Genomic DNA, 12103 nt, shown 5'->3' with positions numbered 1-12103 from the left:
ACATTACCTATTGGATTTAGCTGGCAGAGCTATACCAAATTGAGAGGGCAATACTACAAATGATGTAGCAAATACCATTTGTTCTTTCGAGCAGCCAGCAGGGATGCTGCTGTTGGTAACTCGCAGTGCATTGCACATTGACACTTTGCTTGATGATCCCACGTTAGGCCTAGTCGCTAAACAAGGTTACAATCACCTGGAGGCTGTGACCACTTCTCAGTTGAAAGTCTTTCACAGATTTCTCAGGTGCAGCAAATGTCAATAAAGAACTGTGCTCACAAGAAAAGTTTACTTTAATGTGTAACCCAAATAGGATTTATTATTAAAATAAACCATGCCAGATTCTTTTATGATGGGACTTACAGATTGTATGATGAAGAATTGGTTACTGCAGTGGTAGGGAGCCTTTGTTCCCAAGGAATCCTTAAGTGCTGCTTTTTTTTCACCAGCCCTTCATGTCTATTCCTTCTCTAGCCTTGCTAGAGGATGTTGCAAGAAGCTGCTCTATCTTGGCAGATTCTAGGAGCTGGGGATTCCTCCTGCCAGGCTCGAGCCCAGCCTGGTGTGTCCAAAGTCAGGGGCTCTGAGATTTACTTGGGATTCAACCAGTAGTGAGGCTGGGCATACACAGGCGCATGCAATGCTGACAGGGCTGATCACAGGAATTGCTGTACACAATGTGCCATCTTCAACACTCACATAAAATACTGTCAGAACTTGTATAACTTACAGGTATGGACAGCCCAGTCTCCTTCCTTGAGCTGATCAGGGCTGAACTTCATACGTAAAAACACACATTCCCTTCTGTAGCCTAATAAGCATGTCTACGCATCCCTTAACTGTCAGTACATTAGCGCATCTTCCGTGCTCCAGAAGTCTCCTACTCATCGGCTGGGATGGGTTAATGCACAGTAGCACACATACATATGCATTCATGTATACCTACGTGCATGGATTCCCTTGAATACCACCACAGGCCCTTCCCCTGTCAAACATCCCTCTTTGCTGGCTAGAGCAGCTTGACTTTGCTGGGGAATTACACTGATGCACACCTGTCACGCATACCAGCTTTGGGGAAAGCAAGAACCTTCTAGCATGTCCCAGCAGCTGGCACTTAGGCACATAGACCTTATGACCTGTGATTCCCACTCCAGTTGCTGGTGCTGAGAGGCACTTATATGACTTCTCTCATCCCAGTGCTTCCCTGTAGCTGGTACCTGTAAGCATGTGGCTGTGAAGCCTGTGACCCATGGTCTCACTTCAGTGGCTGAAGCAGAGACCCTCATTTGCTTTGGCTGCTGGCACCAGGGGTGCCTTCACCCACTGTCTGACTGTAGCTTCTGGCCCAGAACTTATGCGTGCTGCCCCCCACCCCAGTAGCACCAGATAACTGCTCCGAAGACCTATAGACACATGCTTCTAAGACCCACAGTTCCCTTTCCAACTGCTGATACTGAGACCCTCCTTCTCTTCAGTTGCTGGCACCCCAAGCTGAAGAACAACTTAATGCCTTGCCTGATTCCACTTGCTAGCCCAGAATTCATTTACACCTGCCTCCAGTTGCTGGCACATAGTCCTTAGAGCAGACATGCACATGGAGTTGAGAGTGAGATTGCAGAGATAGGATTTAGTAAGAAGATGGGATATGCTGTGGGTGTGGGGCTTGGGCAGACAAGCATGGTGACTGGCAACTGTTTATGCAACTGGCCCCTCTGATACCCTTTTCTACCGTTTGCCCCTCACAGTTACCCTTCTCCTAAACATTCCTTGATAAGCATTGCATAGTCCCACAGGCCTCCCTTGAATATCCACAGTTCTGGAGTTCCTCATTTCCCACTTATTAGCAGTTACGGTGTCCAGAGTGGCACCCTCTAAAGCTATGCCTAGAGTTTCCTAATAGAAGATTTTTGGTCTTTGTCATTGTCCCTGTTATCCCATGTGTATCAGGTTTATGGTTCTATTTGTTTATCGTTTCATGTTTTAGGTATTCTCCCTATTCCTTTGCTTGTTCCTCAGTTTACTTATTATTGGTGTTGCACTGAAAGGTCTTTGGTTGGATAACCTTAGTGAAGCAGATTCTCCTTTGTCTCCTTTTCCACATAAATATTTAAATTTGAGTTTGAGCTGATCAGTAGCACTAAACTTTCCCTGCAGTAAGTGCTTAAGAAATTAAAACTTTATTCTTTTTTTTTATTGCAAATAGGTACATGGCACCTGAAGTTCTAGATGATTCCATAAATATGAAACATTTTGAGTCATTCAAACGAGCAGACATCTATGCAATGGGATTAGTGTTTTGGGAAATAGCTCGGCGATGTTCAATCGGTGGTATGTGGCAATCTTTAAAAAACTGGACATACTAAGGAATTATAAATAGCTTACAGAGCCTCACTAAGTTTGAGTAAAGAGTTTTCTCTAAAAACAGTGCAAGGTAATAGCCAGTATGTCTCAGACTCTGTTAATCCAGTAAATGATGACTGGTTTATTTGACCTCTTTGTGCATTGATGAACCATAGCTGATGGAGAAAATAGGAAATATCCTTGTCTATATTAATTTTTTGTCTCAAACCTTTGCACAGAGGGGAGAAAATGAAGTTAAATATTCTTGAGAGCAAGGGGCAAACACGACAAGTAAAGGCTGGCTATAATGTGCTCAGATAACATCCATACCTTATTTAAAATAAAGCATGGTATTATAAATCATAAGTTTCCAAGAAATGTGTCTTTAGCATACAAAAGACTTGATATAGCTTCCATCTTTTCCAAATACATATATTTCAAAATTAAAAAATTAAGGGTAATGTAAATGCTCCTGAGGTGTGGCTGAGAAATTTTTTTTAATTTCTTTGTTGCTTATTGTAATTTTTAAAAATGAAAAAAGAAAACAGTAGGCTACTTATTCTTTGCTTTTTACTGTTGCTTATATGTAATTCAGTGTTAGCTAAAATGAAGCTATTTTCAACCTGTTACAGGAATCCATGAAGATTACCAGTTGCCATACTATGACCTTGTTCCTTCAGATCCTTCTGTTGAAGAAATGAGGAAAGTTGTATGTGAGCAGAAGTTAAGGCCCAATATTCCAAACAGATGGCAGAGCTGTGAGGTATTAACTAACCTTGCTAAAGCTGCTCTAATGGGCACTAGAGCTTTTATTGATTTCAACGGCTTAAAAATTGTACTTATTGTTGAAGGGGGAAGGGATGCTTCTAGAAGAACTTAATTTCATTGTGGCTTTATTGAATGTCAATTATCCTTGGTTATACAGTAATATTTAATGTAATTTTGCAAAAAATAATAGCTAATGCTGCGTGGAGTATTTTAGGATCCTTTGCTGTGAAGCAGAAGTGATGCTAATGCAAACTAAAGCTAGTCTGATTTACGTTATGCAGGAAGCATCATTGCAAGTTGTGCAGCTGCGGGTTGTACGGGGTCTGGCTGGGCCTGAGTTAATTTTCTGCACGGTAGCCTGTGCGGTGCTGTGTTGTGGATTGGTGACCAAAACAGTCCGGTTGCACGCTGGTGTTCCAGCTGTTGCTGAACAGCGCTTACACAGCGTCACAGCTTTCCTGCCCCCAGTACTGCTGAGTAGGCGAGGGGCAGACAGGAGGCTGAGAGGGGACACAGCTGGGACAGCTGACCCAGACTAATCAGAGGGGTATTCCATGCCATGCAAACTCGCTCGGTAATAAAACTGGAAGCGAGGGAGTTTTCCAGGGATTGCTGTTGCTCAGGGATGGGATGGGCATCAGCTGAATGATGGTAAGCAATTGTTTTTGTATCACTTGCGTTTCTTTGTTTTGGCTTGGTTTCCCCCCTTGCCTGTTAAACTGTCTTCATCTCAACCCACAAGTTTTCTCAGTTTTACCCTCCTGATTCTCTCCCCCATCTGGCTGTGGAATGTGAGTGAGTGGCTGTGTGGGGCTTAGCTACATGCTGGGGTTAACCCACAACAGGAGTGCCAAAGATACACGAGCTGATCAGGTCTGAGCCAGCTGGTTTGTAACTGGGCTGGTTATCTCTTTCAAGAAGTGGACTTGCTAGTTTCAGCTTGGTACGCTGCCAGCAAAGCAGTACTGCTTGTTGGGACACATAATGGTATCTTCAACAGTGCTGTGCTGTCTCTTGTGAATGCTCTCTTGAAACTTACTCAGGGGTCTTTGCCTTGTCATTGCGTAGTAAAAGAATGTCCTAACAAGTGGCTGGAGTAGTAAATGTCTCTAGGAATTTTCGTCCAAAACTGTGGCGGCCTTAGTATTTTGTGTGTCTTGGAATCTGTACTGTATACACTTATTGAAAAGATGAATGTAGTTATTAGGAAGCTGAGGCTCTACTAAGCCAAAGACTTGAGCTGAAGTTGCATGTAGCGACTACTCCCGACGATACCTCTGTGGAAGTGCTTACCTGGTTCTGGGTGAGTTCACCATGCTGGTAGTCACCACCGCGTGGGCAGTAGTGAGCACATTCTTGCCTTTCCAGCCAGCTTTGTTCATATTGCTTGCTCTAGGAGCCCAGCTAGGAGGAGAACTAGAATGCTGTCTCATTAGGATCTTAGAATAGCTGCGGTAGGATACAGTAGGAGCAAGAGATTGGTAGGATATGATGTACTTAAGTGGAGGAGGGAACCGGGTTGTGGCATATATAAAACGGATGCATGGGTGAAGGCCCATGATGAGACATTGGGCAGGAGAGCACAGGTAGGAGAGAAAGGTGATGATACGCACTGACAGACTGTAGAGTTTTTTTAAGTGCTGCTATTCCAATCCTGCAAACTTACTTAGCAGCTCAGTGTAGTACAGCTTGGCATGTAAAATCTTGGTAGGTAGATACATTACTTTATTTCTTCTTCAGTTTTTATTTGCATTGTTAACAAGTGTAGAAGCATTCACAGATTTTGAAGAATAGCTGTTTGAAGTTTAAAAAGACTCCAAAAATTTTCAGTCATTACAAAGCTTCAATTTGAGGAAGACAGCTGGTAAACTTCTGAACGGCTGTATGCTGAACTAACTCCTTAACTGGAGGTACGGTAGGAAGAGTGTATTTTTGTCTAATGTGCAGACAAGCTACTCATTTTTCATTAAAATACCTTTGTGCGGGATGAAACTGTACTGAAGAATACTAATTCTGCTCTGCAGTATTTTAAAGAATTTTATTTTTCTGTAAATAAAAAATTGAATGGATTTTATACAACACGTTCTTCCATGCAGTTGTAGTACTAGTAATAGACTTCAGAAATGCGTAAAGAGGCTAGGGCAGAACAGAGGTTATATGGGCCACGTTGAAACGTATGATTACTTGTCTTTCTTTTGCAGGCATTACGAGTAATGGCAAAAATTATGCGGGAATGCTGGTATGCCAACGGAGCTGCTAGACTAACAGCTTTGCGCATTAAGAAAACATTATCGCAACTTAGTCAACAGGAGGGGATAAAGATGTAATCCGGGATTTGCTACCGAAGAACACTGTAAAAATCCATATCTGCACCAGAGTGGCGTGTTAAGAAGGTTAATTGTTCTACCTCGTTGGGGGAACAGAAGGATATTGCTGCCTTTTAGTACTTCATAGGAACGTCACTAGGATTTTTGTGGATGTGCTAAACAGTTGTGTTGGGTCTTTTCTGTGCACTATGAACCTCTTTCCCAGGTTACTTACAGAACCTTGTGTAGTCTAGTTTTATTTTTGTTAACCTATAATTTTTTTTATTTGGAAAGTTGATAGCTGGTCTTAACTTCTAGTTAACTGTGCTAAAAATAGGAGGTCACTTTTTAAATGGAACTGGTTCACTATATTGTTCTAGAGTGCATTGGTGGCTCTAAGCAACTTTTATTCCTGGCTGGTACATTGACTTTTCTGAACCACTGTCATGGTTCTTTGATTCAGATTGTGAATGTACTGTTGGAATACACTTTGCTAGCTGTTATAATAGAATATTTTTTGGACTCTTACCTTGATTTAAAAATTGACCTCATTCAGTTGCTGGAACATAATTTATGCAACTATACTTTATACATGATTACTGGTTTTCCACTTTTACAGAACATTACATTGCCTTCAAGATAGATTGTATTATACCAGTAAGTGCCGCTTTTGAGTCTTTTAATGCAAAACAGTAGGAACGTACAAAGCCTATGGTACTCTTGGTTTCAAAAATAAAAGTTAAAAATCAACTGTTCCTTTGCCTAGCTAAGATCTAATTCACACTAATTTCAGTGAGTACGTAATTTGCAGAATACCTTTAATTCTACCAAAATCTGACTCTTAAAACCACTGTAGGAGTTCTAAATAGGGTAAGCTAGTTAATTCACTGTCATATTTTGTAATTGTCAAGTCATGAGTCATAATTACATATAAATTTTTTTATCAAGTGGTACTTCTAAAATGCTTGAAGTACCTATCTTACTTCAGAAAAGTAGCAAGAAGAGTAAGATGTTCTTAAGGGAGATTTTTCTCTATTAAATCAAATATGAAAGGTGTATTTTTCTGTGCAGTTCTGCAGAGTCGTAAGGCTCAGAACAATATTTGCAATTAAATGAGGATGAAGTGCACCTGTAATTAAGGAGAAGTTACTCGGGCTTTTGTACTAGAAAGTTCAAAGCTGCTTATGAATCTTATGTGCATATATTTTGTGTGTGCCTCATACACAGAAAGTGGTGAGCTGCAGGTCTTTGGATACAAATACCAGAGGATTCCAGCAATCCTCTTCATAGTTGGAAGAACAAAGCTTAAGGTGGCTTGTGTTGTCATAAGAACACACTAAAATATGCATGGCTTTAGTCAAGATTTGCCTGAGATTTTAAGGATGTCACAAGGTTTTTGCAAACTTGGTTAGAAGTTGAATTGCTTCCTGCCCAAATGTACAACTTCTGGAGGGGGCTGGGAGATTTAATGTGGAAAATTCTCTAAGAAGCTGCTGTTACCAGGACATTTTTTAGTTGCAGTTTTGGAAAGAGTCTGGTTGACCTTTGGTTTCATTAATGCCCAAAACACGCAGTCGTATTTCCATATGTACGTGTGCCTGGAATTAATATGTCGCCTAATCTCCTACTCTCCAGAACACATCAGTACCCATCCTGTTGTTCAACACACGTGGCAACCTTGACTCTGGTTCCTTCTTGTTCTTCAGCATACAGTCCGCTGAGACTTGTTCACAAAGCTGGTAGCAGTGGCAGGGCTGTTGCTAGCAGAAGCATAGCCAAGACTGTGCTCCGTGGTCTGTGAGATGGGTTGTTAAAGCAGTGGGATGGATGGGTCCTAGTAAGAAGAGGCTGTATAGGTGACATAAGGCTTAGCCAAGACAAGCCTTAGCGTTTTGAAGACTCTTGTGTACTTTCAGATTCTTAGTACTTGCTTTTGGAGATGGGTTTAAATGATGCGGGAGTTACAGACCTTCAGAGGTTGAACTGCAAATAATTAAATGCTTTATCAACCACCTTTATGGATGAGTTTACTTATACTGGAAGATGGCATCCAGGAGAAGAGTTAAAAATAAGAGAAGTTCTTAGAAAACAATTAAGTTTAAACATATGTAATGCTGTCACACTTAAATTTGTTCGGCATTATCTGACCAGTCAAGTTTATATGCTTCAGGCCTCTTACTAATCAAAGCTGGATCAAAAATGACTTCATGTAGGTATTTTAAATAAACCGTGCCTTTGTGCAAATGGACAGCTCTGCACCACTGTCTTTCAGTTATGACTGTTGTAAAAAAAAAAAAAAAAAAGATCGAACAGAGCTAAGCTCCCAAGTCTTATCTACTTGACCTTGTTGGAGAGGCTTGCCTATGTATCTAGACAAATATTTAAAGAAAACAGGTCATGATCAAAGTAGAACTTACTACGTCTCCATACTAATTTCAAAGGCTTCCTATTTAAACAATTTGTTAACTTCATTAAATTATGAGGTTCTTCATAGGCATAACTGGATCTTTACCATAGGTACAAAGTATAGTTCATACTTTAGAGTCATCAGGCTACAGGCATGCTACAGATCTTTACAGTAAGCTTGTTGGTAACGCGAGAGACCTTCCGATGTAATTTATTAAATTATTTCATTAGTGGCTTTTTTTTAGTACATACAAAGCCATATCACCATAACATTTAGTTTCCCAAACTATCAGGAGCAGTTCTGTTGCATTTAAAAGAGAATCTGTGGCAGCCGAACAGCATCATGGCATGTAGATTGTTCAGTCCACTGTACAGTGGTTTGTTACACCTGTCTCATCTCAACCACCTGCTAGTCTTCATTCTCCTGAATTGCTAGAAACTATTCTTACATCGCTGTAATTCTTTGCAAAAAAAAGCACAGGAAGGATGCTTGATGCAGCATGTGACATCAGGAACTTTGTTTTGGGACAGCCTTATTATTCATGTTGGAATGCAGATTCTGAATACAGCTGTGTGTATCCTCAGTTCTGACACCACAACTTCAAGCTTTGTTCTTCTTCTCCATTATATAAACCGAACACCTTTTACAAAGGCTGTGTCTGTATATATTATGTAACTTTAAATGTTACCTGTGTAAGATCATATCTTATATATATGGACACAGGTACACATAAGTATTTTTTAAATTAAGATTGTAATATCACCAGATCTGCTCTTGGAAATCCAGGGGGACCAAAATATTTTAGCATTCAAAATATTAATTTTGTATCATTTCAAGTATATACCAAAACAGTTTCTGATGAATACTGATGCAAATGTTTATTGTAAATATTACATACGTTATACACTCACTTAAGTTTTGTGGATTTAATCAGTTTGTCATTTTAGAAGCATTGAAGCCTCAGTTTGGTTTACAGACTTGTGACCAGGTGGATATGGACATGGAGAATAAGGAGCATTGGAAATGGTCTGATGCTGAAAAGCCTGAAACTTTTTTGGAATGCTGGAATTCTTCAGGGACCTTCCAACTTTAGAAGCTGGAATTCTGGGATGTTTCTCAAGCTGACTTTCGAAGTATGACACACTGTCACCCTCCGGTGGTTCCACTTGTAATCCTAAGAAGGACTTTGTATATAGGTAAAGACATTGGGATCGACATGAAGGTGTCAAATAAGAGGCGATTTTATTTTTTCAGTAATGGTTCTGAGTGTGATTGCCATGAAATTCACTTTTTAGTTAGTTCCTTGTTTATATTGTGCCATTGAAATGACTGCAGGATGTTAATCATTTTGTGTTTTAAAAACAACAAAAAAAACCCACAAAACCCCCCTTCATATCAGTTGCTTTAAACTCAGATTACCTCTGAAAAGACCAAGGTACATTTACCTCGTGTATATAATGTTTAATATTTTTCAGAACATTCTCCAGGTTTGCAGTTACATGTTTCTAGAAATATGGGTATAACAAAATCTACAACTTCAGCGGTACTAAATGTATTATCTGGTGCCCCAAAACACTTTAATTTTCTGTATTTTATTGTATTAGCAAGTTTGCTGCTTTGTCACTGTAGCACCTGCCCTTACATAGCTGTGTGGATACTGCCTTGTAAATTTTACTTTTTGGATGACTTGAGGATCCTGTACAGATGGATGTCACTTTTTTTTAGACCTTAAAAAATTGTGCATTTCCCTTACATTTCTGAAAATATAAATTGTATTTGTAGAGTATACATTTCAATGGATTGTAAATAGGACAGTAGAAGAGTGGATGCTTATGTTAAGTGCTAACACTACAGTAGAGAGATTAAAGCAGTGAAAATAAATAACTTTTTTCAAAATGCATGAGTTGTCTTTCAGAGGAAGACATTGCAGATAGGTATGGGTTTGGGTGTGATGGTCTTACTGGGCAAAATGTGGGTTTGCCGTGAATTCCTTTCCTCCACAAGGGATTTCTGCTGGTGTAAAAACAATGAAGGAGTTCACTAATGCTGAGGTGGTCCATCTCGCGTATGCTATAAGGATAATGATAAAGTACACGATCATGATCTTCTTTGTGTCCTGCAATAATGTTTTAAGAAGTACTTTGCTGGTGTCTCTGACCTCTTGGACAAAATAACTAATGATAAAGTGTTCCTTCTCTCCATTTACATAGAAGTAGCAGAGCTGCTGAGGATTTCAGACTACTTAGCTATCCTCAGGGCATCACAGAACAAACAGCAAGTAAAATCAGCTTGTGTCAGAGCAGATTGTTTTTGTGCAAAACTCGATTTTTAGGCTGCTGTTATATTTCTGAAGAGAAATCACGATGTAGACGCCACAAAAAATACCACATCTTGGCCTTCTGTAACTTTCATGTGCATCCATTAATTTTGGCTCAGAAATGACCAGACAGAATTACCGAAAAGCACTTCTTCCCGCAAACTCTTTCTCTGAAATGGGAAGCCAAAAGTTACGTTAGGATGCTGCGTTCCTCTTTAAACTTTTTCACAGGAGGTGGTGTTACAACAGCAGAGCTCTCCAGCCACTGCAGGCAGCCACAGTTCAGTAAAACCTTGAGTCCCTCTGGTACATCTCCCAGCAGAGAAAATGTATGGCCTGGAAACAGCGTAGCAATGTTGCTGTCTGTCAAGCTTAATCTTTTTAAACAGCCTGTGTCTCATGCTTTGAGCGACTGAACCTCACAACTGAAAATCCGTGTTACCACAAGTAACGTAGATGTGAGGATGTCTAAAGCTCATTTTAGAGGAGGTGCCGAGTTCAGGTCTTACATGTTAAGTTTGGCTTACAAGTTTAGCATAAAGAGTAGCAGACTTGCAGCTGGTTGGTTTTGCCTGATGTAAATGTTTTTTGAAAAGTGGGGCTATTGAAATAGATTCTTTTTAATACCCACTGCACTGAAGTAATGAATATTTTCTGTAGGTGCAGCATAACTACAGAGTATAAACAAACCACTTTTATGCAGTAGTAAGTATTGCATTTTTCCTTTTACCAATTTTTGTGAAATGAGTAACTGATGTACAGTAATGTACCAGGTAATTATAACATAGTGTAAGGGTGGTCCTGGTAGAATTAAGAAATGAAAAATTCCCACATTTTTATTCGGTGCTCTTACCCTGTTCTTTATCAGGCTGTGATGTTTAACTGGTGTGAGCAGTGGGGAAGCGCATAGGTGCGTTTTGCAGTGGTATGTGCCGCAGCGTAGCGGTTAGGGGGGTGCCTGGGTGAGATACTGCAGCAGGGCTCCCGGCAAGCGACAGCGCCTTGGGCTGTGTCTGCAGGCTGTCATCAGCTGGGACATCTGGAAGGTACGTTGGTTTGCTTGCACTGCACAGAGAATTGTCTTGGAATTTGTATAAGCGTTCCTTGTTTTGTTGAAGTTACTAAAATCTTGCACTGCAAATCCCCTTACGTGATGGACTGCTGTGGCTTTGAATCTCGTAATTCTGGCTTGCAGTGGCTGGAGTTGTTCCCAAGTCTTCCAGGCTGGAAAAAAATGTAGGCATGGCATTTCCTTTATTAATTTGACTGCAAGTAAAGTGTCCAGTAGTCCCTGGGAAACGCCTGGCCTCGAGCCTTCCTGAGGGTTTCTTGAGAACAAGGTTTAAATCCCCAGTCTGAGTTGTCATGGTACCTGAAATCGTTACGTCTCTTTTGAAGATAAAAAAGCCAGAGCAAGCTGTGCTGGTAGAGTCCTGTGCTGAGCCGTGCTGTTTATCGGTGTTGAAGTAGGTACGTGGAGGTGAGGGTTCAACATCCTCGAGATGTATTTTTGAGTGGCTCAATTATGAAACTGAAAGGAGTTCAGTTCTGCCAGTAGCAGAAAGTTTGTGGAAGCTGTTAGAGAATTGGGCACATAAGTTGATGATCATTTTTAATTTTATATAATATTAAATAGTTGCGTAGGGTTTTAAATGAGGGGAGAAGGGGTTAGAAATACGCCTTTCAGTCTGAGGAGGATGCGGGACTTGGGGGTGTATAGGGGAGGAAAAAGGGCAGAGAAAGGGGTGTTTGGGTAATCTGGGGTAGCAGATAAAAAGGGTGAGCCGAGTGTAAGTAGCGTGGCTCTGGCTGCGCCCTGCGCAGCCCCACGAACTTGTCACGCCTTGGTGTATCTCCCATGCTAGGGGGTCTGTTCTGGGGGTGCCTGCCTGCACGGGCAGGAGGCCCCACAGTGGGGGAGGGCAGGGTGAGGAGGGGGGCGTGGGACTGTGGGTCACAGGCTGT

General features: G+C 40.9%; 1 protein-coding gene across 1 annotated transcript in view; it reads left to right on the top strand.

The window, feature by feature from the left end:
• Nucleotides 1-9717, top strand: part of TGFBR1 (transforming growth factor beta receptor 1) — a 36667-nt gene extending 26950 nt beyond the window's left edge. The window contains exons 7-9 of the mRNA XM_055799394.1: nt 2204-2328; nt 2973-3103; nt 5310-9717. Of these exons, the coding sequence (XP_055655369.1) occupies nt 2204-2328; nt 2973-3103; nt 5310-5435 (382 nt within the window). The 3' untranslated portion in view covers nt 5436-9717. The remainder of the gene's footprint in view (nt 1-2203; nt 2329-2972; nt 3104-5309) is intronic.
• The last annotated feature ends 2386 nt before the right edge of the window (nt 9718-12103 follow it).

The sequence above is a fragment of the Falco peregrinus genome, chromosome 3 (assembly GCF_023634155.1).
Source record: "Falco peregrinus isolate bFalPer1 chromosome 3, bFalPer1.pri, whole genome shotgun sequence".
Taxonomy (NCBI): domain Eukaryota; kingdom Metazoa; phylum Chordata; class Aves; order Falconiformes; family Falconidae; genus Falco; species Falco peregrinus.
Note: the sequence above shows the minus strand (reverse complement) of the source record. Positions and strands in the feature narration are given on the sequence as shown.